The sequence below is a fragment of the Talpa occidentalis genome, unplaced genomic scaffold, assembly GCF_014898055.3.
Source record: "Talpa occidentalis isolate TD23 unplaced genomic scaffold, MPIMG_talOcc4v2.1 talOcc4.10, whole genome shotgun sequence".
In the NCBI taxonomy this organism is placed as follows: domain Eukaryota; kingdom Metazoa; phylum Chordata; class Mammalia; order Eulipotyphla; family Talpidae; genus Talpa; species Talpa occidentalis.
In genome coordinates, this window is record NW_023600993.1 from 37815146 (window position 1) to 37841824 (window position 26679).

Here is a 26679-nt window from a genome sequence, read left to right on the forward strand (position 1 = left end):
TAGCACAAAGTGGGGCCCCAGTCTCGGCGTCCAGCCGGGGTCCTCCCGAGCCAGCCCGAAGCTGCCTGGAGCTCTGGAGCTGCGAGCAGGTCCCTGCAGGACCATTATGGGACGGCTCGACCCACGCTCGGAGTGCGTACCCCGCTACTCACCGTCGGTCGTTCCGCCAACGAGCCGGACAGTCGGCTGCGGTGGATGAGGAGCTGGGGCGGAGCGGCGCGGGGCGGAGCGGGAGCTGGAGGAGCGGGCGGCAGCGGCGGCCTGAGCCCTACCCGCTACACTTAACTGCCCGCGCCCGCGCACCGCGCGCTCTCCGCGGCCGAGAAGGGAACCGGAACCGCGGGCGGCTCGGACCCGGTCTTCGCTAGAGAAGGGCGGAGACCCGGCAGCTAGGCCGGCGGGTCGGGCTCGGGCGGGGCGCGTGCAGCCCGAGGGCGTGAGGGCACCGGAGCACCAGGCTCACGGCGCGCACCTGGGCGCGGGGTCCGCGCGCGCACTCTGCGGCCTCTGTTGCTCTGCCCGCCGAGGATCTCGGGCTGCTCAACCCAGCCCATTTCTCGGAGCCCCTGCAGAGTACGGTGCTTCCACGTTCCCCACCGTGGGAGAGGGTGAAGAGGCCCACCCCTTGCCCCGGCCGCCGGGTCTGGGCGGCGCAGCGGGAGGCGGAGCCCCGAGGGATGGCTCCTTGGTGTGGGGATAAAAGCGTGGCCAGAGGCTGACGAGAGCCCCTGTTGGCGGGCTCTGGCCCCGCGATGTCGCTCGTGCTGCTGAGCCTCGCAACACTGTGCTGGGGCGCCGTGTCCCCGGAGCCGGTAAGCCCCTGCCTGAGGCCCTTTCCCCAGTTGTGGTCTCTAGATCCCGAAACCTGAGGACTTCAGATCCCCCAGCTCACGCTTCTAGGAGGCTTTCGTGGAGGGCCTTCTGTGGCCGGGTGTGGGGGCAACTCTGCACCCTCTGGGACGGCCCAGTGGCTGGTCCCGACCTGGCTGGCAACGGGCATCAGGCTGTTTGAGTCAGGGACCTGGGAATTAGGTAGACTTGGGCTCAGATGCCACTGTGCGCTCGATTCACTTACGTTCACTGTGCCTGTGTGTCCTCGCAAAATGAAGGATGAGACCCAATTCATCCAGCGAGAAATGGGGCAGGGCCTGAAAGGCAGCGGGGGGGAGGGGGTGGGAAGCACACAGTAGGTGCTCAGTATTATTACAGCTTGTATCTGGTGCCCAATTTTGGAGGCACAAGAACTGCTTCTGTGATACTACTTGGTTTTTTTTTTTTGCTATGTTGATTTTGTTTTGTGCCGAGCCCCACAACAGATAAGTTGGTAAGCTTTCCAGCATGCTCTTTTCTTCCCCAGTGCTCTGAAGGATTGAAAGAATCTTCTGGTTCACTAAAGAAGAAAAACCTCAGCCCCCAAGTAGCATTTGAAATTATGTCCCGATTCTCTTAACACCGGGTCTTAAAAGCCTGGCGACTGTATGATGATGGTTATGAAAGACGCACCCTGCTCATGTGCCTGATGTCTCCAGTCACTACCCGGGTCCTCTGTTTCAGTTCCCAGGCTCCTTTGGCCATTACCACTAGCAGAGGAATGCATCGCCTTTAGAATAGCAGCTTTAAGGACAACAGTTTGAACTCTGTGAAGGATAGAGCTGTTGCTTCAAGAACTTGGCTCCCAGCATATTGGCTTATTTGTTTAAAAAAAAAAAAAAAGTCTGACTATATCCCATATCCCTTGGAGTTCAGCCTTAAATTAAAGACAAAGATGAGTGACTGACAAGTCCATCAAAACCATCAAAAATCTTGCCTTCTGTCTTACAAGGCGTTTGGGAATATTAAGGCTGAGAAGGATCATCTTCCACAGCTGATATACTTGGGTTTTGTCACTGGAACTCATTGTTGCCTAAGAGTTAAATATTTTAGGTGCAGTATTTTACTCTAAAACCAAACTACTATTTTTTCTTATAGAAAAACATGGGCAGCTAACATCAAAGGATTTAGGACTGGCCTTTCTTGGACAGTGATGATATACATTTCATTTTCTAAAAGCACTTTTTAAAAATATAACATGATAAAAATCACAGTTGCTTTATGATTTTCTAAATAACTCAGCTGATAACTTTTCTTTTAGAAGAGGAATATTTTAAAGAACCTGGGCCTTCTTATCTTCCTCTTCTGGAGGGAATTTCTGGGAAAACACATACTCTAGACTGTCTTGAAAGCCTACAGTTAAACACAAGTGGTCTGGCATCACCCCCTGCCTGTAGCAGGGAAGCTGAGGCATGGGGAGGGATGGATGGGCAGGCTTGAATATCAGGCGTACTGAAGATTAATGAACAGTCTCCCCCAAACAAAGTGGAAGCAACTCAGCTTTTCTTTGAATACTTAGCTATTCTCCTGAATGTTCATCATTTATGTGCATTTGATGAAAAAGATGTTGTTTGTGTAATTTGGCAGATGAAGGCTTGTGGTATGCTGGCATTCAACATGACACTTGGTTTCTTTCTCTGTTGCAGATGATTCAATGTGGCCCTGAAACTGGTAGGTGCAGTAGTAAATGGGTGTTTGGGGCTTTACACTGAAAGCATAGTTGGATTTGTAAGGGAGGGGGCCAGTGCAAAGCAGGCACAGGTGAACCGTTGCTTTGTTACCTGATACAGATGAAGACTTTGCACAAAGGAGAGTTCCCCATGTTCAGATGGGTTGACCTCCTGTCCTGTAGGGGGGGCATAGGTAGAGCAGGAATGGTGTGTAAAGTAGGAAATGAAACCTGCTACTCTTGGGAGGGAGATCAAGTGCTGTGGAAGGGATGTCACTTATACTTAAAAACATAAAGGTTTTAGGGGAGCTTTTAGGATAGTAGCTTTCAAAGGATGGTAGGCTCCTGGCAAAGAAGTGTAGATGGAAAGGGGTAAGATGGAGGAGATGGTACTGGCAAAGACTAGGCAATGGGAAGCGGGAGTCTTGTGGGCCAGCTGGCTGGAGTCCAGGCTGAGGCACTGGGAAGGTAGGACTGATCCTAACAATCATGTCAAAGACACTAAATGGGCGCACGCACACACGTAGTCAACTGAAGTGGTTCCAGGTGCTCTGTAGGTTGGGGTCAGGAGGTTGAGCATCACCTCGGCTATGAGTCAGCACTGAGTAATATGTGGCCTGCATTAACAGAAAAAAAAAAAGATGGGCTATGAATTTGGGATGGATCAGAGTGGGTCACTTAGAGTGGTTAGCATCAGGTTGGGCTGCAGAAGGGAGTGTCATGGGTAGTCTCACCTTTTGCTAGGACCATCTCCGGAGTGGTGGGTCTATCACCCTCTGACCCCAGGAGACTTGCGGGACCTCCAAGTGGAACCTGTTAAGAGTAATGTTTCAGCTGAGGACTATTCAATTCTGATGAACATAAGCTGGACACTCCGGGCAGACGGTAAGCTTGCATCAATCACAGATAAGGCCTAAAGTATCTACGAAAGCAAAAATGTATACACTATATGAGCCACTAATTCCTCTTGTAGGCATATACTCAACAGAATACATACATATGTGTGCATACTAGAATGTTCATAGTAGCATTATTCATAACAACCAAGTATGGAATGCATCAGATGAAGAAGTGTAGAATTGTGAAGAACTGAACTGACAATGGAATTAATACAGCAATGAACTTGAAAAATCTGTAAGTACACACAATATGGATGAATCTCACAAATATAAGAAAGCCAGATTAAAGAGTTCATAGGTTTATATCTGCATGCATACCTTCACAATTCCATTAACAAAAAGTACACAATAGGCAAGCTTAACTAAGCCGTTTGAAGTCAGTATAGTAGTTACAGACGGGGAATGATGGGAAGCTAGCATGAAGGGCACTGCCTGGAGTGTTCTTGACCTAGGTACTGGCTGCTTGAGTGTGAAAACTGATCCACTGGTACATATATGATCTGTGTACTTTTCTCTATGTTGTTATACTTCATGGAAGAAAACAGGGTAAGTCCAAAGATGATTTCTCCAAGTTAAGGAAATACACTCACTCAGATGGATACCTTTTCCATTTCCAAATGCCATCAAAAAGGCCCTGGTATTCCCCAAGGCACCTAGTGGGTTCTTTCAATGAACCTAATCCTTGGGTCCTAAAGCCCATGTCTGTGGTTTCCACTGGCTAATTAGTTAAATCACATCCAGTTAAGAATCCAGGAATGTCAGGCATAGAGAGGTGCATGGAGGCTGGGGAAGAGCTGGACTCAGCAGAGAAGAGTTAGACAGTGTTCAGGGAATCCCAGAAAAAGCTGTGCTCCATCCAAGTGGGTTAGAGCAGGCAGGAGCAGGAGGGGGCCCTGGAGATGGTACATTAGATGATGCAAAATTTGCCCCCATAACTGGCACAAAGTGAGCTTTTGTGTTTGTTAGCTTTTATTATAGATGAAGGTGGACAAGTTGGGTCTTGAAGAAGGCAGGGAAATAGAGAATGAAAGAAAAAAGCATTCCAGGGAGAAGACTCAGCATGGACAAAGGTGCAGTCAGAATGACATTCCAATGGGCTTTTGTGGTGTTCCCCAAAGTAAGCCTATTCTTTGTAAGAGACCCAGAATAGTGCAGAGCTAGAGTTACCTCTACAGGTACTCTGTGAAATTCAGGCTCATCCATGAGGAGGAAAGTCTTTGGAATTTGAATCCAAATTCTGCTGTTCACGAACTTTGAAAGTTTAGGCAAAGCTCTTTGAAACTAAGCCTCACTTGCCCCACCGGTAAAATGGGCAAAATAATCATGCCTACCATTTAGAGCTATTGTGAATATAAACTAAGATGAGGTATGTGAAGTGTCTAGCGTCAAGTCAACCACATAAGTGCTAAATAAACTACTTCCCTTTTGCCTATCTTGGCAGCCAGCATCCTCTTTTTGAAGGCCACCAAGATCTGCGTGACAGGTTATAAAAACTTCCGGTCCTACAGTTGTGTGAGGTGCAATTACACAGAGGCCTTCCAGACTCAGACCAGACCCTCTGGTGACAAAGTAAGTACTCTTAGAAACTTGACTAATTATTGTTAAAATTGGGCCCTTTGCTTTGGGGGCAATCAAAGGCTGGTAAGCTTATACAACTTGAAGTTTGGAGAAGGGTACCTGAGTTCAAATCCTATTTTTGGTCACTTCTCTGCTATTGCAAGAGAAGTGCCTTGGGCAAGTCAGCATTTCTGGGGGCATAAATTTTCCCATCAGCAAAGTGAGGGGGAGCTGAGCTTAAATTATATCCTAGCTCTAAAATTTTATACTTCTCTGATTATGTAAGTTATGGAGACAAACCATGTGGGGTTCACTCCTTACATAGACATTGGCTAGGGACATAAGTTTTAGCAGTAGGCTAAGGAATGAAATTTTAAATGAAAAGGGCAATACAAAGGTACTACATTTCTGCATTGCAGTATTTAGAAATTCAGGGGTTCATTGCTTTGCCTTTCAGTGGACTTTTTCCTACATTGGCTTTCCTGTTGAACTGAATACACTCTATTTCATTGGGGCCCATAATATCCCCAATGCAAATATGAACGAAGATAGCTCTTCCATGTCTGTGAATTTCACCTCACCAGGTAAACTTTCTCACTCTTTTGTTATTCTTTGTCTTGCTAGGATACTTGCTTTGGGGTTTTTGGTTTGGTATAGAGAGAATCTGTGACAAGGCCTTTGGCTTCGCTGAATCTCAGTTTCTTCATGGATAATACGGTAACAATTATAACTGTACCTCACAAATTGAAAGAGAGGATTAAATCAGGTAAAATGTATTCCTTTGTGCTAGGTACTGGGTTGAGCACTTTTTAGGTATCATCTCACTTAAGCCGCCAATGACTCCAAGGTCTGAATAGCCTCATTTTACAAATGAAGAAACTGGGTTACAGATGCAAAGTGAAGGTGACATTCAAACTGTGGTCTTCCTTGATCAGTGCACCTTTGCCACTCTTTGTGTCACTGATGTAAAATGGTTGTTCCAATCTTGACTTTCTAGCAAGCTGGGTCTGACAATCTATGGATTTCAGTAGACTCACTCACTGAGCTATCAGAGACAGGCAGGGTGGCACTGAGTTAAATGTTGCTCTGTAAAACACACTTAGTTCAATTCACACTTGCAATGTCACACATGAGATTGTAGTGAGGAGGTGATGGGATCATGTATGCAAAGTGTCTAGCATGGGCCTGGCTGCATAGTTCCCATACCACCCCCATGTGGGTTGGGCCAACTGTTCTGTTCTGTACCCCTCTCCTGTTGTTTGTCTCAGGGAGTGTCAAAGTCAAATGGGGCAACTTCAAATTTCTCTTCTTCGATACTACAATAGCAGGGTATTTTTGGTGCCACAGCATTTACTACACTGTAGTTTACAGCTTTCTTGATGAGACAAAAATCTCATTTTAAAAACGAATGTTTTATTTGGAATAATTTCAGACTACAGAAATGTTGCAAAGATAGTGCAGGGTTCCCCTCTACCTCTCACCCAGTCTTCCCTATCATTAGCATCTTACATTACATCTGTCAAAAGCAAGAAAACAACACTAGTACATTTCTATTAACTAAACTATTAGGATTTCACCTCCTTTTTCATTTAATGCCCTCTTTCTGTTCTAGTTGTGTTTAGTCTTTGTGTCTCCTTAGTCTCCTCTGGCCCATGACAGTTTCAGTCTTTCCTTCTTCATGACCTTGACAGTCTAGCAGTGGTCAGGGATCCTGTAGGATATCCCCCAACATAGTTTTAACCTGATGTTTGTCTCATGATTGGACTGGGGATGTGGGTTTTTGGCAAGAATATTGCAGATGCACCCTTCTCATCACATCCTATCAGGGTGGGTGACATTTACACGACATTGTTGGTCTTCTCCTTCATCATTTGGTTAAGTGGTATCTGCCAGGTGTCTCCATGTAAATCTCCTATTTTCCCCTTTCCAACTCTAGTCTTTGCAAACAAGTCAGAATCTATCCCGTCCTGGGGTGGGGTGTGGAGGTGTGTAAAGCTCCACCTTTTGTAAGAGGTAGCACCTATTGATTTTATTACCAAACTTCATTCTTAAGGGAGGTTTGAGTCTTCTCCTGGATAGATGATGTTTTGATAAAGACTATACATAGACGTTGGTTATTGCTTCATGGGTAGGTAATTTTTTGTTTAACAGTAAAATGTTAGCATCCCATTTGAAAGTCTATCTTACCTCACATCTGGAATGTCCTGGCAGTTTGTTCCATGTGGTAACCATATGTGTGTGCATGTCTGTTGGCAAGGGTGTGACCAGAGATATCTTTTTCTAAAATGTAAAAACTTCCATTTAAATTTCTAGGCTGCCTAGACCATGTAATGAAATACAAACACAAGTGCATCAAGGGTGGTAAGTACAGAATTTGTTTACATTAGAAGAAACTCACAACTTAAGCCTGTACTGCACAAGCCATGTTTTTACAGATGAAGAAACTAAGGTCTTGAGTTTGTTCAGCCACTGAAGGCAGATCATGGCCAATGTTTTTCCATTGAGTCAAGCAGCCTGTCCAGGGAAGGACAGACTCTTAGTAGGTTTATGAAGTGGAACAAGAAGTCACAGAAGACCTCCCACCCCTTAGCTGAACTAGGCTTTTAGCTTAAACTGCATTTAAGGTGGTGCCAACTAAAGACTGTTCCTGGATTGATAGGAACTTTGAGTCCTTCCAGCTGTGCCAATACTGGTGCTACTGACCTGTGGTCATGGGGACCCTGAGAACCTTGTGTTCAAATTAGCAACTATTCAAAGTAGGAATGTGAGCTGAAGTAATGGCCTGGAAGCATATTCTCAACCTGTGTCAGCACTGGGGTTCATCTCTCACAGGCTAGATGGTGAGAACCCACCCTTATCCTTAGAAATATGAAATAAACTCCTTCAGGATATTCAGGCCCACGTGTCCTATTTCCAAGGATTTGTATAAACCTCTAGGAAATATACCCTTAGGATGGTACTGAGGCTAGTGGTATTTGAGGAAATCTTTTAGGTCCCTCCCTGTGCCATCAGACTGAAATGGTCAGAAATGGTTTCTGAGGTGCGCTAGCCCTCTGGGCAGGGATCGAACTTGTGCCATGCCACAGATAGCTTCATAGTGCTCAGAATTAACCCCCTGAGCCCACCAGGGAGGCCTCCAAAATAGCCACTTTTAGCAAACAGTTAACATAGGGTCCCTAGACTTACTTGGGGTGCAGTTACTTTGAAATTCTGGGAGCAATGCTAAAAGTACACTCTAGCAGTCTGTATCTCTTGGATGTATGCCTGAGAATTTAGATTTGTTTTGTCAAGCCCTTCTGGGGACGTAGGTGAGGGAAGAATTTGCAACTTCATCTATGTGATTCTTTCTCAACTCACAGGAAGTCTGTGGGATCCAAACATCACTGCTTGTAAGAAGAATGAGACAACAGTGGAAGTAAATTTTACGACTAGTCCCCTTGGAAACATATACATGGCTTTTATCCAAAGCAGCACTGAGATTGAGAATCCTGTGATGTTGGAGGTACTTTTTCTCCTTCATTTCCCTAACACTACCCCATCCTCAACCTCCCACTTTCCTTACCTTGTTGTAGAAAAATGTTGACATTCTAGAATTCCCCGGTAAGGCTTTCTTTTGAGAGAACACAGACAGGACTTTGTCCAAATGTGCTGGACTGTTTTGATTAATTCAGTGAGTTCCTGGGGGCATCTACGAAAGCATCACTGTGAATCTAAAACCAACCAAAGGTAGAGGTTTAGAATTAAACGACTCCTCCTTTACACATAGTCTAATGAACGGAGTGAGTTTGGGAACAGTTTTTTTGTTGGCAGTCTGTGATCTCAGTCATATGGCTCATGATTCTTGGTTTTGTCTACTTATCTGCACAGAGCAATCAAACTTACATTTCTGTGGCGATTCCAGTGACCGGGGAAAGTGAAGGTGCTGTGGTACAGGTAAAGTTTAATGAGATGCTTTGAGGAGGGGGGCATTAGAAGCCTGATTGTTTCATCACTAATTGCTTTTGATGAGTACTTTCAAAGTTGGAGTACTTGAGTTCTCGCCCCCAATTCACTTCTGCCTGCAGTCTCCCCATTCAGTGATATTAATGTGGAATCCTTGTCTCAGTCTTTACAATGGTAACGTCATGAGATCTTACAGTCCTACTTCCCTTTGCTTTTATTAGTAACTATTAATTTTCTGAAGTACTTTTCTATTTCCTGTCATAGAGCCTTAGAGTAATTCTGAGACAGGAATACCATTTAATTTTCCCAAGCCTCAGTTTTACAGTAAAATGAAGTAACAAAGGATATGAAATCAGGTTTGGATTCAAGGATCAGTGGATAAACTTCGAGGACAACTACCTCATCCCTTGGGCCTCACTTCCTTCAGCTAAAAAACAAGAAGGGGCCTCCCTGGTGGCACAGCGGTTGAGCACTGGTCTCAACCTCTGCAGCGCCGGTTCGATCCCCGGCCATGGGCGAGGGTCCCACATGGCGCGCAGACCTCTCCTGCTGCCCGCTGCTCCCCTCAGCAGTGTATTTTGTCAGTCTGCCTGCTCTGCTTTCCCCTCTGGCTCTGGTGAATTCTCTCACCCTCTCGCGCTTCTGACTGTACCCAGTGCTTGTATAAATAAATAAATAAATCTTAAAAAAAATAAAAATGAAAAAAAAAAAAAACAACAAGAAGTCGGACTAGCAGATGCTCTCAGGTCTCTTTCAACACTTAGTTTATAATGTGGGGCTCTAGAGGGTACCTGTGGGACACAGGATATAGGAAGCTTTTGTTTTTCATTCCCTAGAAATAAAGGGAGTGCTTAGCCATGACAGAGGGAGCAGATACCTGTCAGAACATTAGGACTGGGCCTCCCTGGTGGCGCAGCGGTTGAGCGCTGGGTTGCGAAGCTGCCAGCGGCTTCTGCAGCGCCGGCTCGATCCCCGGCTGCTCCCCGGCCACCAAAGGAGGGTCCCACGCGGCGCGCAGACCTCTCCTGCCGCCCGCTGCTCCCCTCAGCAGTGTGCTTCGGTCCTTCTGCCTGCTCTGCTCCCCGCTCTGGCTCTGGTGAATTCTCTCACCCTCCCGTGCTTCTGACTGTGCCCAGTGCTTGTGTAAATGAATAAGTAAATCTTAAAAAAAAAAAAAAAAATTCTTAAAAAAAAAAAAAGAGGAAGATCTTTTAAAAAAAAAAAAAGAAAGAAAAAAAAAAAAGAACATTAGGACTGCAACCCTTTTCCAAGAATCCATAGACTTTCCTAATCCCAGAGGACTTGTGTCTTCAATTAGAACTCTAACAATGTTTTTTGAAAGGAAATACCTGTATAATTATTAGGATATGACCTAACCCTTTTAGAAAAGGAAACTCATATATGAGCCACACACAAAGTTTTCAGTTCAGATGGTATTTTGGTCGTGGGTCACTGGTTTGGATTTTAGGTCTGTTACAGAAATGTGACCAAGAGGGAAAATAAATATGTGTTGCAATGCTGGGTATGTGGGTGGTGGGAAGTGTTTGAAAACCAGGTAAAAAGCAGGAAGGGATATCTGGGAGGAAGCAGGAAGAATGCTGATATCTCGCTCTCAAGTGTGGAGGGAACTTTCTGAGCCTTTCATTTTTCCTCAGTTGATTCCATATTTCCATACTTGTGGCACTGACTGCATCCGACGCAAAGGAACTGTTGTGCTCTGCCCACAAATGGATACCCCCTTCCCTCCGGATAGCGGTAAGTGCCCATTTTCATTGGGTGATCAAAGAGGTTCAGGACATGAAAGATCCACCATTCCTAGCCTCTCCCCCTCTCAATGTGTCAGTGTGTGTGCATATGGGGAGTGGAAGCTGGACCCTGTCTGTGTATGCTGAGCTGCAGTGCACAGAAAGATGTCAGTGCTATCCCAGAGAGCCAATAATCTAAGAATGAAAGCTTTACTTATAAAATCATTCAAGATCATTTATGAAGCAGCATATACACAGACAGGAACAAAAATAAACTGTACAAAATGGATGTGCAAAGTACCACAAGGAACAGAAAAAAACCAGAGACATAAAAGTTCTTGCTATATAATGAACATGCATTTCACTGCATTTGATAATCTTATCCATTTCAATAGCACAGGCCTACCTGTTATTGTAATTTGATGTGGTCACACAGCCAACATTTGGATAACAAATTAGGAATGCTGACACCAAAGGACAAGCTTTGCTGGTGCCTCAGAGCAGCACATTCTACAAAATATCCCTCTAGATTTAGAGATGTAAGGCAGTTCTTTCAAAACGAATGGACAAATAAAATGTTTCTACAGCTAGCTCAGGGATGGAGTCAAATGTTTGTAGATGTTGCTCTGAGAAACTCCATCAAACCAAATGAAGACAACCGAGGCGCCTCACCACCCTGACTTCTGTGTGGGTGCAGTACTTTCTGTATGCCTGAGCTTTCCTGGTCCTCAGCATTCCTATGAGGGGTTGGCATTAGCTCCCACAGTTATGATTCTAGCAAAACAGCTTTTAAAAATGCTATCACTGTGAATTAAGTAATTATACCCAGAATACTAATTTGTCAAAGAACAAAAAGCTGAATGTAAAATGCCTGTGTATGTGTACAGTATGAAGCCAAGGTGACTTTAGAGGACTTGGTCTTAACCTCCTGTGACCCATACCCCTTTTAAAGATCTAATAAAAACCTGGATACTTTACAGAAAAACACACTGATCTGCAGACCCTCCTAGAGAGCTACTGACCCTTGGTTTTTAAAGACATCTAAACTTTTACAAAGTCTGAAGTAAAAAATCTTGGTTTCCAAATAGGAAATACATTTGATTCGGGTTTGCTAAGGTGAACAAATTTTGTTTTCTCTAGGCACAAGCGTGTCTGGTAATGTAAGGGGCAGGAATGGACACAGGGCAGGTTTTCTGATCCAGCAGACCGGGTAAAGGAGGAGTCAGAGTCCTCAGTGGCTTTTGCAGGTCTTTTATTTAGATTTACCACGCATATGACAGGTAGCGGTGCTGGGAGGCCTCACTCTATCTGGGCTCTCTGGCGTTCTCGGGGAGGGGGGGTCTCTTCTTCTCTTGGCTTCCGTTCGTACTTGGCTTCTGCTGGCGTCCCCACGACGCCGCTCTTATAAACTCAGTCTCTCAGCCCAGGTGCCCGCCATCAGGCATGCATTCAGGACCACAGGGTTCCGTCATCTATCCTAATGGCGGGAGGGCAGAAAAGCCTGATACTTTTTACCTTACCCTACAGGTGGCTGGCTGCTGCTTCTCCTCCTTGCCCTGCTGGTGGCCACATGGGTGCTGGGGGTTGGGATCTATCTAACGTGGCGGCATGGTAAGGTTTATGATTCAGTTCTTTAAATTTTTTTAAGGTGCTTCCTCTAAAGACAATCATATTTTAGCATCACATTTGGTACAAGAGTCAGGGAGTATCTATTTAATGCCTCACAGCTATCCTAAAACACTGATAAAAAGAGTGGGTTTCACCTGCTATAGTAAAGCATGGATTAGGAACTCCAGATCTGGTGTTTCACCTGCTTTATCTTTACCAGAGGCATCTACAAGCACTGAAATGGGCAAAAGACATAATAATGAACTGTTTTACCTGTGATTTGTACTGTATGCTTGATCCTACTTTCAAATAATTGAAAAAATTTGCAAGAATTTTAGTAATTCTTCAAGGCATCAGAACATATACTTGCATTCATATACACTGAAATTCTTAACAACTCCAAAGCACTGAGGATTTGAATATAGAAATCAGAGTATTTATATAGATATACAGATATAGATATATAGAAGGCACAATGAAAACCTCTTTTCCGCAAATAGAAAATATAAGTGCAAATTTTGAGTCACTTGTGATGAGGATAGAACCAAACTGATCCCATGTTCTTTCTAAGCTAAGAAAGTCATATAGCAATTGGACCTTAGAAATACTCATATTTAGGGGATGTTTGACGAATATTAAAGTACTTTGATTCATAGCTTCTGTTCTATAGTGCATACCGACAGAGTTACAGTTAAGTTCTAGGGGATGAAATGAAGCACCACTTATGCAACTATTTATAAAGAAACTCTCCCACCTGCAGGTAGAAGGTGGAACAACTATTGTTAACCCAACTCAAAACAGGCAGCACAGGGGTCAGGTGTCCTGGCATATATATGGCACTAACAGTACTAAATACAAAACACACCTGAAACAAAATAGCTTAAAACGGTTTCTAAGAATTTGAAAAGATGTGGCTTGATTTAGAGGAATGATGTAGTCATAAGGACTCTTAGAAAATACATCCTTTTTTTTATGATTGATTTATTTATACAAGAACCAGGTTATAGGTCAGATGTGTGGGAGAGGGAGAGGATTCACCAGAGACAGAGGGGGGAACAGAACAGGCAGACTGACAAAATACATTGCTGAGGGGAGCAGCGGGTGAGACAGGAGAGGTCTGCCACACCATGTGGGATTATCGCTGGCTGGCCAGGATCGAACCCGCACTGTAGATGCTGCGGACAGCTTCACAGTGCGGCGCTCAACTGCCTGCGCCAGGTTTCATTCAGGTGACATGCTCTGAAGGAACATGAGGGAAAGTTTATTCTCTAGCAGAAGTAACACCCCTGGTGCTTAGCCAGTGTTCCTTAGCAAGGGATCATTTATTAGACAGTTTAGAGTGAAAACTTGTTAGCTGTTCATAGATAACAAGTGCTTTTCCCCCCACAGAAAGAATCAAGAAGATTTCCTTTCCTAATACCACATTACTGCCACCCATTAAGATTCTTGTGGTTTACCCATCTGAAGTATGTTTTCACCACACAGTTTGTTGCTTCACTGAATTTCTTCAAAACCACTGCAGAAGCGAAGTTATACTTGAAAAATGGCAAAAAAAGAAAATAGCCGAGATGGGTCTAGTGCAGTGGCTTACCACTCAGAAGAAAGCTGTGGATAAGGTCATCTTCCTTCTTTCCAATGATGTCAGCCCCATGTGTGATGGCACCTGTGGCAGGAGCCAGGGCAGCTCCGGTGAGAACGCCCAAGACCTGTTCCCCCTGGCCTTTAACCTCTTCTGTAGCGATCTGAGAAGCCAGACTCACCTGCACAAATACATGGTGGTCTATTTTAGAGAGGGTGATACCAAAGACGATTACAATGCCCTCAATGTCTGCCCCAAGTACCTCCTCATGAAGGATGCTCCCACTTTCTGCACAGAACTTCTCCGTGTCAAGCAGCAAGCCTGCCACAACCACTGCTCCTTGTAGTCTACCCATGAGAAGCAAGAGACCTTGATGCCCTTCTACCCGTCCGAAACAAGGAAAAAGAACATCTCTGATGATTCTAGCTTATTCTTTGGACTACTTGTAGGGGGAAAAAAATACACATATAGTAGCATATACACTTTAGCAGTAGGAATAGGGTGGATTCAAAACTGAGTACGTATGCCTTAGTCCAATACTTAAAAAATTTTATGCCAATGATATACAAAATATATGATATATCATATGATATACAAAATATCACTACCATAACATTAAAGAACAGAAACTACATTTATTATAAAGCTAAAATCAATTTCATTAAAAATCAACAACTTAAAATGTAGAACTCTAACCATTCTGGTAAAGTATCTTCCAGCCAAACATCCAATCTGGAATATTAGCATATGCACTGGACTGAACAGTTTAGACCTAAGTTTAATTAATGAATGACAAATTTAAGAAGCCCTCAATTAACTTAGGGAAAAGTCTTGTTTCACACAAGTCTTTAAGATAACAGAAATAGGGAACAAGCTGAATCTGTCTTTGCTGATAGATGACCCGTTTATATCACTTGCTTTATTTAATATTTGCCTGGGGCTGTCCCTCTCCAAATTAGATTCAAGTCTTTATAGAAGGGATTTTGAAAACAAACACAAAAATATTTTTTTAATGCAGAGGTCATCAAAAGGCTAAATTTATACTAGCAAGTATTTCCCTAGGAATGCTTGTATCTTTCAATGTAATATTGAACCTAGTCTAGAATGTGGATCATTTCCAGCTAAATGACTTAAAATGTGCTAGCAGATTATCCTTAAAGGCCATGCGCCACTTCTATTACATGTGTGATGGATAAAATAAAAACCAGAATAAAGAAGTGAAGTTCACTGTGCCCAGCTTTCACAAGCAGAGATGTAATAATGGCTGAGGCAGTGCTTAATGTGGTAAAGTTCACTTGTCATGATTAGGTTTCACAATGCTTTTAAGACTTCATAATAGTAGTGGACATGGCTTATGCCAAAACTTGGATGAAAACTCAAATTCCTGAATAAACATCTACCAGCATAAGGCCTAAGAGCATAGGATATGCTATTACCATGTGAAAAACTATTATGAACATAAAGACACTATGCTTTTAGAACTAGGTAACAGATACTACAATGTGTTGAAACAGTTCAGAAACACTGTAAATTTATTTTCAAAAATATTTTTAAAAATACAATTTCAAATTGAAGGCATACATCACACATAGTACTAGCAAGTTAAAATTGTTATACTTGTGAACGATTGCTTGTTCCTAACCTGTTGTACCAACACTATTAATGCAAAATGTTCCAGTACCAGCATTTCTCCAGTACCAGCATTTCCCAAGACATGTAACCATTCCTGTTCATTCTGTATTCCACTCATCTTTTATCCATCCCTACTTTAGCCTTCCTCCAGTCCCACCCTCAGTTCTTGATAAGTGAGGTGGTGGAAGCATGTGCCTAATGGGGATTGGCAGGAGTCAGGCTTTCTCTTGATTCCCCACCCCCCACCCGTCTGAGCACCCACCTGTACTTATTGGCTCCTGTGTCTGGATAATGCCTTCTCTTCCTGCCATGGGTTCAAAAGGCTTCACTAAGGTCTGGACCACGGATGGAAATAGCTGTCTATATTTTGATTTTGATGCAAATTGCTCACATATTAAAGATAATCAAACAGAATACAAAGAACTCCAAAAGCTTCCATTTGGTTATTCAGCTAAAGGGAAACTGGTGGCTTGATGATTAACTTATTAGTAATGACAGGGCTCACTTTTTTATCGTACAACACAACCTAATAATTCTAAATTTTATCTGTCTTTTGTTTGGCTTCAAAAAGGAAATAAGCTTGTCCTTTCAGTTTTTATTGTTTTGGTCAAATAATGGTTTTCTTTCCCTAAGCCCACCCTATGGCATATTAGGTAACAAATATCAGCTAGCTAAATTCTCTGCCTCTGAATATCTACACCTGAATGGGCTCCAATCTTTTTTGTACTCCAATAGAAAACGGGCAGAAAAAAACCCCTCTTTTTCCCTATTTGGAATTCCAAAACATAAGTGAGGACATATGTGCTTGTTGTACTACACAAGAAAGAAAAGGGCATGCCACAGACTTCTGGCAATCTGTGTGCACAGATCACATGCTTGTGGTGCCCCGTGGCAGCATGAGATACTGTGCTTGAAGATACTATCGACCTACATGAAGTGACTTACATGAAAGACTTCACTGCTTGAGGACTGCTCAACAGTATTTTACATCATTGAGACATGTATGAGACCCTGAGAAAGGGCAGGAGAATTTAGCACCAAAGAGAAAGTTTATGTTCATTCTCAAATGTCCTGACTATAAAAGCAGCTTATAATTTCAAACCAATGTCATGTTGTCAACATAAAATTTAAAATTCATTTATTATCCAAGAACTTAAGCATTTAAGTCAATAAATTAAAAAACGTAATTCTGTTAAGTCTTTTATACCAAAAGGCTTGTTTTTGGTCTTCAACAGTGACTTTTTCTGTCCATTTCACCAGACAAAAGCAGCTCGCTCACGTAACATGCGGACACCAAAGCGCTGCCATTCTCGCTGATAAATCCACAGTTCCTGGGTTGTATCCAAACAAGCCAACACTGCCCCTCCTTTCCATGCAATCAGTCGGGGATCCATATCCTAGAACAGTGATAACAATATTTTAGCATTAAGCAGTTAAGATGTACACTTAATAAATTACTTAAATTTGGGGATTACTACATAAGTCAGACTTTCAACCTGCATTATAGATTTATGCAAGACCCCATTAACTATAGCTATATGTTTCAAGTGAAAACTTTTTAAAACTATTAAAGACGCTACTTTCACTATTATTCCACAAGTAGTCAGGCCCTGCAGGCAAGAAACTTATGTAAAGGTAGAATTTATTTTGACGTTTGAGTGGAATAAATATATCCCATAATCCCTCACTGAGGATTAAGAATATTCCCAGGCATTGTCAGATATAATTAAATATAGACACAACTGTTTCTGAATCCTTGTGTATGTTTCTTCTCAAGATAGTCCAAAGGCAAAGAGATCCTTAAAGATCATCTGGTCTAACAGTACATCCTTAAGATGAAAAGAATATAAATGGAATTGTTCTGGCTAACAGTATAAGACTGGGGGGCTTCTCTTTATCTCAGCCAGTCCCTTACATACAAGGAGAAGTCAGTCTTGCCAGTTTGGAGAGAAAACATGGACTGAAACCCAGTAATGTTGTTCCCTAGTCCAGAGCTCCTTTCACAACATCTGCAACCTACTAAAAGTAATTTTCCCAGTTGCCCTAAGTCCTCAAGAATTTCAGAGAATTTTGTCTGTCCATATACAGCATAACAATTAGAAATAATGAATGGTAGTTTCATTTGCATATAGTCCAACTTGCACTAAGAACAATACCTTGGGCCTTGTGATCACGTCCACATTTTCAATAATTCGCCTAAATGAAGGCGGCATTTTGTTGAGAATTCTGTGCTGTAGAAACTCTTGAGCTTTGTGAAACATCAAGCCACCTCCCACCACTAGGATGGAGCTGTACATCTTCTTTTTGGTATCATCAGATGCTGAAAAAACAGTGACACCCCTTCCATATCCACCACCACCTTGGGCCAAGCCACCACTAGTCTGTAGCTTGGACAACTGCCATAGCCTTCTTAAGGATCTATCTAACCCATCCTCAACATGCAGCCAGAGGAATCTTGCAAAACACAAATGTGAGCATGTCGCTGCCCTATCTCCTATCCTGTTACTTGCAGAACTGGGACTAGTATCTTTAGGTGGGACTACAAGTCCAACATGGTCTGCACTCACCTCTTAGCCCCATCCTTGCACCCTGCATGTCCCTGCTACATTGGCCTTCACACAGGTTTCTTCCTCTACATGGAATGCCACCCCATTTGACTGGCTAATCTCAACTCACTCCTTAGACCTCTTGGCTCTTAAAGAAGCCTTCTTGCTGCCTACTCTGCACACCACCCCCCTAAGTAAATATCTCTTATTAAATCCCACAATTAGCTCTCATGGTGAGTACCCTTTAGTTCTATTTTGTAGCATCTGACACAATTGTAATTTCACACTTTTATGATAATTTGATCTCTAATTTGTTCTCTTCCACTAGACTACATGCTCAAAGAGGCCAGGAACTAATTCTTAACACCTGACAATGCAAGCACAAAGTAAGTGCTCAATAGTTTATGAATATGCTACACTGCACAACTATAGCCTAGCCTGATCCAATTCATTTAATAGCATCTCCCAGCTTCCCCCGAATATGCTTACAACAGCAGTCTATGCTATGAAGGATGGCTTTATCCAGGCCCAGGGCTTTCCCTTCGAACAGTGAGATAGCAGTCTTCCTGGACATCAGTGCAGTGAGGGCCTCCTCAGAATCATTGCCAGCCATTAGGCAGTCTCCCTGGGAGGATCCCAAATCCACTTCCTGGGAATGAAGTCTTTCTGGAAGATCAGAGGACTGGCCACGAAGATCCCCTTCAAATCCAATGGGTTTGGATGCAGACTTTCGGTCAGCAGTAGCTTTTGCAGACTTCAAAGCAATGAAAAGGAAAAATAAGCAGAGATATAACTAAAATAGAACTCTTCCCTAATGCTATACATGATAAAACAAAAGTTTTTCACTGTGGTACAGAGAGGAAACACACATTATAATACAGCTAACCACTCAAGGAAAATGGGAGAGTTGGTGTACAGAAGATGAGGATGTACTGATAATTCCAAAACAGACACTGGCAAGCAGGGTAGGTCTCAGAGGACTGTATACCTGTTGGACTTTAAAACTTAAAAATCAGTGTAGATCGTATCCCCCACCCTTGAACTGAGATTTTCAGTGGAATTCTTAGATCAGCAGCTATTATGGAACCCTCAATTTCAGATCTTTTCAAACCATCTCATGTTTACCCTTGGAACAAATTAAAGATTTACATCCGTTTTCTTTCCATCATGAGCTGCTAATGCTTCATTAGAAGATAAAAACTTTAATTTGTGCCAATTTACACACCCTATGACAAGAATCAACTTTGGGCAAAGGAATTCGGCTCCTTACCCATGGTACACATCTTTAATATTTTAATTAAAAGTGAAATTTTACTGAAAATACTTGATATTGGATACTCAAAAATAGGTACATTACACACACACACCCCCCGATTTATGGGAAGGGGCTTTTGTTAAATTATCTTTTAAATGCATGGACTAGTATTTTGAAATTGGATAAGCATCTGCCAAATACAGAAATCTTTCATCCATATTTTAAACTTAGACCTCACTTCACCTACAGTACTCAGAACAATATCAACACTCATGTGCTGTCAGATTGCAGTGACTGCAATGACCATTCATTATGGGCCACTTCTACAGGGACAAAACTGCCTCTTTCTACACCTCAACTATTGCGTACCTGCTCTTGTTTGCTCTGTGTGGCCAGTAGGTAATGCTCATCATGAGGATCTTCAGGATCACCCTGGGATCTATGTTGCAAGGTCGTCATTTTCTGTCCAACAATTCCAAAAGTTGCTGGGTAAAACAAAGCCATTGGAGCCTGTGTGTGGAAGGAAAAGAATCATCAACCAACGATACTGCCTCCTGAAACAAAGTGATCTACTAAATTGTTTTTCCAAGAGAGAAAATGTCAATCAGATTCTAGAAGTCAGAATGGGAAGGGTGCTCTTTTGGAAGTAGATTTTTTTCAGTACACGATAGGCTAGAAAACATACTTGTCATTCAACTAAATGAGTGATATGACACTACACAAGAGAAACCTCAAAGCAAATGTAAAACAAATTCCAAGTTATCTACTTTATAATTTCCTAATAAAAATGATGTCTAATCTCTCCAAGTAACAACTAATGACCTAGTAACTAATTAAAAACATGGTCCTCAGATGTGTTCTTATTTATACCATTGGTGTAACCTTTGGTTTAGGGAGAATAATGCACAACCAGTTGACATTCTGACCTCACGAAGGTTCCAATGTGTGCATATTTTCTCCATTTGATTGAACCTGGCTGGCTTGCTTTCTACTCATGGAAAAATACACCCGTTTGTTGTCACCTGGAGTTTTTCATCTCCTAAGCGAAACTGGTAAAGCAGCGCTGGGGAATCTGGATGTCGTATCTGAAACTCATGGTCCTGAAGCCCAGAGATGTCCTGATTCCAGGAAAAGATGCTGTCAGTGAATCAGTAAAAGGCAGGTAAACTCATTATATTACAATGAAAGCCTCTCTACCATCTACCTTGCTTCCCTTTTAACATTTCTAAAATTTCTACCATCTGCATTTTGTTTGCTTCACTATCAACATACATGAATACAAACAAATGACCCAAATCAATAAGCCAATTCCCCCAATAACTGAGGAATGTTGTGGTCTTATGTTTCTCACTTTTTTAAAAATTCAGATAGTATTACTTGAAAAAGGTAAACAAAATCTAAAAAACATTAATAAGTATCAATCCACATACAGAAATGATTAAGAGAACTGTTCACAACACTAAGAATGAGCTTCAAATGATGTCATTTCTAGCCTGTATCCATATATTTACTTGCTACTAATCATTATACCTGAAGGTTTATCTTCATCCTTTATCAGAATGATCATAGACTCTAAACAGAGAGAACTTTGCTAAACTCTCTTAATTGCCTTTTTTAATTATCTTTTTTTCTGAAAACAAAATAACCAAATTTGATTTTTCTCCCACCTGATCTAAATGACAAAAAGTTTCTTTAAGATGCTGCAGAAGAAGGCAATCCATTTTATTTGTTAACTGGCATTCTCTGTAAGGGAACCCAGCTCGCTGCATCAACCAGTAAAAACATCTTGACACATCAGATCCCCCATATGCCAGGCAGAGCCTAAGAGAACAGGGGAGATGGGTGACCTGTCAGTTAAGATACAAAGAGTATTTTAAGAGCTTAAGTAGGTATAGTGAAATATAAGTTTCAAGAAATAACTTAAAGGGCAGAATGGATGGATGGAATGGTGTAAGAGAACTCTAGCAAAACCTAGTGGCAGGTGTCATGATGCAGTCATGCTATTTGCAAAAAATATCCAAGAAACAGAACACTCATTACATTCAGCTTATTTCCAAGTCAATGTTTGCAGATATAGTTGTTTTTCTGCCTATATTCACCTACATAAAAAGGAGGCAGTGACACCATGTATTTATGAGAAGAAAATCTCAGAGAATACTATCTCTGGATGTATAATATAATTGGTTGTTAATGCAATTTTAAAAGACTATTGCTATTTTTTTTTTTTTTAAAGATTTATTTTTTTATTTATTTATACAAGCACTGGGTACAGTCAGAAGCGCAAGAGGGTGAGAGAATTCACCGAGCCAGAGCAGGGAGCAGGCAAACTGAAGTACACTGCTGAGGGGAGCAGCGGGCAGCAGGAGAGGTCTGCGCGCCATGTGGGACCCTCCCTCCAATGGTCGGGGAGCAGCCGGGGATCGAACTGGAGCTGCAGAGGCTGCGGGCAGATTCGCAACCCAGCGCTCAACCGCTGCGCCACCGGGGAGGCCCTGCTATATGTTATTTTAATGGTAAGAAACCTGACCCCAGCATTTTGTCCACATGTCAAGAATCAGTGTCATTAGATAATACAAAGAATGGATGAGCCCAACATAAATCTGTTTCTGTATCTTGAGACTCAAACTACCTACTGTGAGGAACAGGAAGAATTATAAGCAGTCATCTGGGAACATAAAATGCTGCTGAGTCCCCATATGTGTATCACCTGAGTGGTAGTTGCCTGCACTGCGCTTATCTCAGGAAGGACAAGCAGCAAACCTGCTCCTAATAACTTTATTAACTCTTAATTAGTGGTGATATCATGAGGTTGACTACCAAAGTTACCTCTCATACATTGAACACTGATATGACAAGAAAACAAGTATTCAAAATGCTAGCTAGACCTGAAAATCCATTTCTCCTGAAACAGATCCTTTGGTAATATCATTCATTCATTATAATGATGAGAAAGAAAGAAAAGAATCAATTCCTGGCAGGGGCCCCTGTATGTAGCTTACAAGTTTTCTCATATCTTTGTAGTTTTTTTTCTGGATTCCTCTCACACCCCAAAGATGTGCATGTGAGATGCACTGGGGTATCAAAAGCATCCCAATCTGAGTTGGGGGGGCACCTTGGCTTCCCATTGAGGGTTGGGTCCCATCTTTGCGCCCTGAGCTGGTCCTACCTGAGACCCTGAACTGGAATAAGCAGGTTGGAAAATGAGTGAATACAAATATATCGTAAATTTTGGGTCTTTATTTAGAAGTTTGGCAATGTTTCTGTAACCAGGAAAGAGCTGTAAGAGTTTAGGTTATTTATGTCAACTAGACTGTGGTCAACTTGGTGTTCCTTTTCATTTTTAGTCACAGTTTCTAAGAACAAGCTGAAGACACTGAGGCCTTACTGTATACAACATGCCTAAAGCTGCTGTGAATGTGACAGATATTTCTATGACAGATCACAACAAAAGACACAGAACTAGCACATTAGCTTTTGGTGGGAAAACATACTAGGACATTCAGGAGCTGCTGATATGAGCACATTTTAAAGAGAGCCAGTGAGAAAGGTTAGATCAGGGTCCTCCCTGGTGGCTCAGGGGTCAAAGTCTCAGCACTATCAAGCTATCACCAGCCACTGTGGCATGAGTTTAATCCCCAGCCAGGGAGCTAACCCACATTTGGCATAGCAGACCTCTCCTGTCTCACTCGCTGCTCCCCTCAGCAGTGTATTTCAGTAGATCCTCCTGTTCTGTTCTTCACTCTGTCTCTGGTGAATCCTCTCACACCCCCCCGCCCCCAACACACACACCTCTGGCCTGTACACCAGCTCTTATATGCATAAATAAATAAATCTTTAAAAAAAAAATAATGTCTAACTTGTGACACTTCATAGTTGAATAAAGTGTGAGAAGGAGTGGGAAATACCACCTCCCAAGCTCCTTACCGAGTATTCCTATGAGAGACCCCATCTTCTACACAGCACACACTTGTCTTCTGATCCCCAACATCTACGATACATGTGCTGCTTAAGCCACTTCCATAGGTGGCACACACAGACTCCTGATGGACCACAATCCCTGAAAAACAAGAGGTAGAAGAACACTCAACTGGGGAACAAGACTAACTTTGTCATTAAAAACAACAACAAAAAAATCTCATTTCAAGTACATTTTATTGGGTTATCGGACATACCTGAAAAACCCATTTTCATTAGGATCATATTCACTAATTCTTTTACATGCTGTTTATTATAGATATCAGGAATCAACAAGATACATCTATAATACTAAAAAGAACAAAGGAAAAAAGATAAAATGGTTAACACAAAAGCCCAGACAAAATAACTTTCACCACATTTATCTTCAAAGAGGATTTCCCTAAAGGAGTAACATTAGGCCCAGAATAAAAGTTAAAACCTCTCTGTTATCGGTTTTATTTAGGGAAAAAACTAAACATGTTTAAGTTCACTTTTATTTTCCTCTGAATTATTTAAAACTTTTGAAAAGAAAAGACTGCTAACATGTCTGAAAAAGGTCTAGAGAGGGAGCATAAAAATGAGCAAGCTTTCAGATTGCAGAGCAGTAGATAGTCTAAATAACTAAGAAAAAGAGAAAGTGCCAGAGGGAAATTCAGTGAAGGAAAAAAAAAAAACCTTAATCCTCAAGACTGAGAATGCTTCAAAGACACCACATTACAAATAACTTAGTAATGTGTACTTTTATCAACCAAAAATTTTAAAGACAACCCATAACTGGGAATTGTAGTTTACCTTTAAATCTTTCAGTGGGATTTCCAAGTATTTCTGTATTGCATGAGACCATATTACTTCAATATCTGCCAGAACAGCTGTAAGGGAACCTCCAGGTCCTGGGTGAATATTTAACTGGCCTCTTCTGATAGGCCAGTGAATATTGTAACAGTCCAGTGGATTAACATACAAGGCCTAGAAAATCCAGAGGTGACCACCCTGTTAAACACAATTCTCTCAGGGCTTTTGGATTCACATTAAAAAACAAAACAAGGGCCTCCCCTGGTGGCGCAGGCGGTTGAACACAGTGCTGTGAAGCTGTCCACAGCCTCTGCAGCGCCGGTTGGATCCCGGCTGGCTGGCGAAGGTCCCACATAGCGTAGTAGAGACCTCTCCTGTCTCATCCGCTGCTCCCCTCAGCAGTGTATTTCATTAAGTCTGCCTGTTCTGTTCCCTGCTCTGTCTCCAGTGAATCCTCTCACCCTCCCGCGCATCTGGCCTGTACCCCAGTTCTTGTATAAATAAATTAATTAGAAAAAAAGATTTAAAAACAAAACACTACAGCCAGAAATTATCCTCAACATTTACTAACTATTCCATACATTGAGAGTGGAGTATATAATATCTCAAAAGCCAGTAAGAATATTCAGTCTTAAAAGGATTATGTAATGCAATGAAACAACCAGAAATGGGAGGCAATATAAGTGAATTTTAGGAGCAGAACCAGTTATTTTCTTCCATTTAATTGTAAAGAACTTTCCTACCTCCTCTCCTACCAAGAATTCAGGGTGATGAGATGTGTTTGTCCATTTATTTCCAGAACAGTGATCTAATATTGCAGGTCGCATTTGCTTGTTGTAAGAGAGTGCCTGAAAAAATGATCAGAAAATTCTCTGAAATTACACAAGAAAAAAAAGGATGGGGTGAGGGGGAGGGGGTAATATGAGTCCTTTTTTCTTTCTTGTAGACCAAATATTAATCACAAATTGATTCAGGTAGTTGGCAAAATACTAACTGGTCATGAAAGGATTCTTTTGCCCTTTCCCCCAGTCTTGATTTTCCCATGATTTTAACATACAGGCTATGACTCAGTCCATAATTAATACTATATCTCTGCCTGGCTGTTGAATATAAATTTATATAACATACCTATTCATGGCCACTCCTAATAGTATAGGTTTATCATTTTAGAAGGACAAATGGAGCAAGAATATAGCTTCATACCAAGATTCTGAAATTAAGCAAGCTGTTTTCATCAACTTGCTGTAAGAAGTTGACTTGCCTAAATATTTGTGACAATGATTCAGGTCTGAAGGAGGTTATGAATTATTTTTCTTTCTTTTCAAAGGAAATCCCATCTTGCATTTGCATAATGAAATAGCTAGTACACACAAACGGTATTTTGACATACTAGTGGTGGTAAGTAGAATAAACCTGAAGGAAGAGCAATCTGAAGAAAGAGCTAAGAATGAACCTGTTCAGGGGACACAGGAATCCGTCTTGTGCCATTTGACATCTTTTTAGACCATATTGCTTGATCCACCATTTTAAGGCCATTTTGTCTTTGTTCTTTACTTTCAGGTTTCTGGGAAAAAGGAATGAAAGATGAATAATATAAAGGATTTAGTGAAAAGAGAAAACTGAAAGGCAAACTACTAATTTAACTGACCAACAGGAAATGCTTCCTCATCAACAAGTAGTATTTCCTTAATCTTCCTCACGTAATTAATAAGATTTCAAAGTAATCTTCTTATTATTTATAAATAAAAGTTTGAAAAACTCACCATAAACCGACTTCTTACAAAAATTCATAACCTGAACTGACTTTTGACTGATAAAAATTTTCATAGTACTAATTAAAGCACAGCTACTTCGTATTTACAAAATATTCCAGAGACTCTTCCATATGTCTATATAGTAATCATGTTTATAATTTGTAATGATGTTATATTCCTTCATGATATTTTGCTTCATCTATCACACTCATATCAGGGTATATTAAAACATAGAATGGACTTAATATAATCTGCTAATCACCTAAAAAAATGGAATTCCAAGGCTACAATCAAAGTTAAAGAAACTGCACATTCCTAAAACTATCTTTGACTTAAAACTTAAAAGTAAGTTATAATGCAATATTCATATTTAAAACATACAAAAAATTTTCCCAATAAAATAAAGTAAACGCTTACTGTTAGGAAATATTTTTTGCTTTTAAATTATGATCTGATCTAAGACTATCATATGTACTTATTGCAGCAATTCAGTTTGCTTACGGATTTAAAATATGAGCTCAATTTAAGTATTTTAGTAACTGGAAGAAAAAATACAGCAGTTACTAGACACCGGAATGCATCACTTTAAATGAGTGACAATTTTGTATCTTATATTAAAGACCAGCTCCAGCAACACCCAGTTCATCCTGATGGGTTAAAAAAATTGGGTTTACTTATTTATAAGTATTTCTTTACAATCTAAAATGGTGCGCTCTGATGAAAAATTATATTCATTTCCTTAAATTATATTATTATTTTAAAACATATTAAAGCTATGAAAATGTTTACTCAAGATTACTATATACGGGCCTCCCCGGTGGCGCAGTGGTTGAGCGCTGGGTTGCAAAGCTGCCCGCAGCCTCTACAGCACCGG

The 26679-nt window shown here is 41.6% G+C and overlaps 3 protein-coding genes and 1 long non-coding RNA gene across 6 annotated transcripts in view; 1 reads left to right on the forward strand and 3 right to left on the reverse strand.

The window, feature by feature from the left end:
* CHDH (choline dehydrogenase) overlaps nucleotides 1-288 on the reverse strand; it is a 36940-nt gene extending 36652 nt beyond the window's left edge. The window contains exon 1 of the mRNA XM_037530681.2: nucleotides 153-288. The gene's annotated coding sequence lies outside the window, so the exon portion shown is untranslated. The remainder of the gene's footprint in view (nucleotides 1-152) is intronic.
* IL17RB (interleukin 17 receptor B) lies at nucleotides 1-16689 on the forward strand. Of its 2 annotated transcripts, none has more exons than XM_037530711.2 (11): nucleotides 1-132; nucleotides 2517-2541; nucleotides 3284-3424; nucleotides 4880-5007; nucleotides 5453-5579; nucleotides 7309-7356; nucleotides 8355-8497; nucleotides 8863-8928; nucleotides 10593-10692; nucleotides 12210-12293; nucleotides 13680-16689. In XM_037530711.2, the coding sequence occupies exons 2-11, from the start codon at nucleotides 2517-2519 to the stop codon at nucleotides 14213-14215; spliced, it is 1398 nt and encodes a 465-aa protein (XP_037386608.1). In that variant the 5' UTR covers nucleotides 1-132; the 3' UTR covers nucleotides 14216-16689. The 2 variants fall into 2 exon arrangements, with proteins under 2 accessions (XP_037386608.1, XP_037386600.1); XM_037530703.2 differs by lacking the exon at nucleotides 1-132 and adding an exon at nucleotides 698-812.
* On the reverse strand, nucleotides 2709-9836 carry LOC129145699 (uncharacterized). Its single transcript, XR_008551620.1, has 4 exons — nucleotides 9815-9836; nucleotides 8558-8705; nucleotides 3274-3352; nucleotides 2709-3156 (listed from the first exon to the last, which is right to left on the reverse strand). It is a non-coding gene; the product is annotated as an uncharacterized LOC129145699 (long non-coding RNA).
* Nucleotides 12772-26679, reverse strand: part of ACTR8 (actin related protein 8) — an 18198-nt gene continuing 4290 nt past the window's right edge. Inside the window, exons 4-15 of one of the 2 annotated variants that reach the window (XR_008551612.1) lie at nucleotides 25505-25615; nucleotides 24795-24899; nucleotides 24052-24225; nucleotides 23475-23568; nucleotides 23227-23359; nucleotides 20970-21123; nucleotides 20325-20420; nucleotides 19672-19812; nucleotides 18537-18801; nucleotides 17658-17821; nucleotides 14132-16898; nucleotides 12772-14050 (exon numbers count right to left, since the gene is read on the reverse strand). Coding sequence is in view for 1 of the 2 variants with exons in the window: in XM_037530756.2 (XP_037386653.1) it covers nucleotides 16755-16898; nucleotides 17658-17821; nucleotides 18537-18801; nucleotides 19672-19812; nucleotides 20325-20420; nucleotides 20970-21123; nucleotides 23227-23359; nucleotides 23475-23568; nucleotides 24052-24225; nucleotides 24795-24899; nucleotides 25505-25615 (1581 nt within the window). In the remaining variant the exon portion in view is untranslated. Of the gene's footprint in view, nucleotides 16899-17657; nucleotides 17822-18536; nucleotides 18802-19671; nucleotides 19813-20324; nucleotides 20421-20969; nucleotides 21124-23226; nucleotides 23360-23474; nucleotides 23569-24051; nucleotides 24226-24794; nucleotides 24900-25504; nucleotides 25616-26679 lie in introns of both variants that reach the window. The other variant, XM_037530756.2, reaches the window with a different exon arrangement.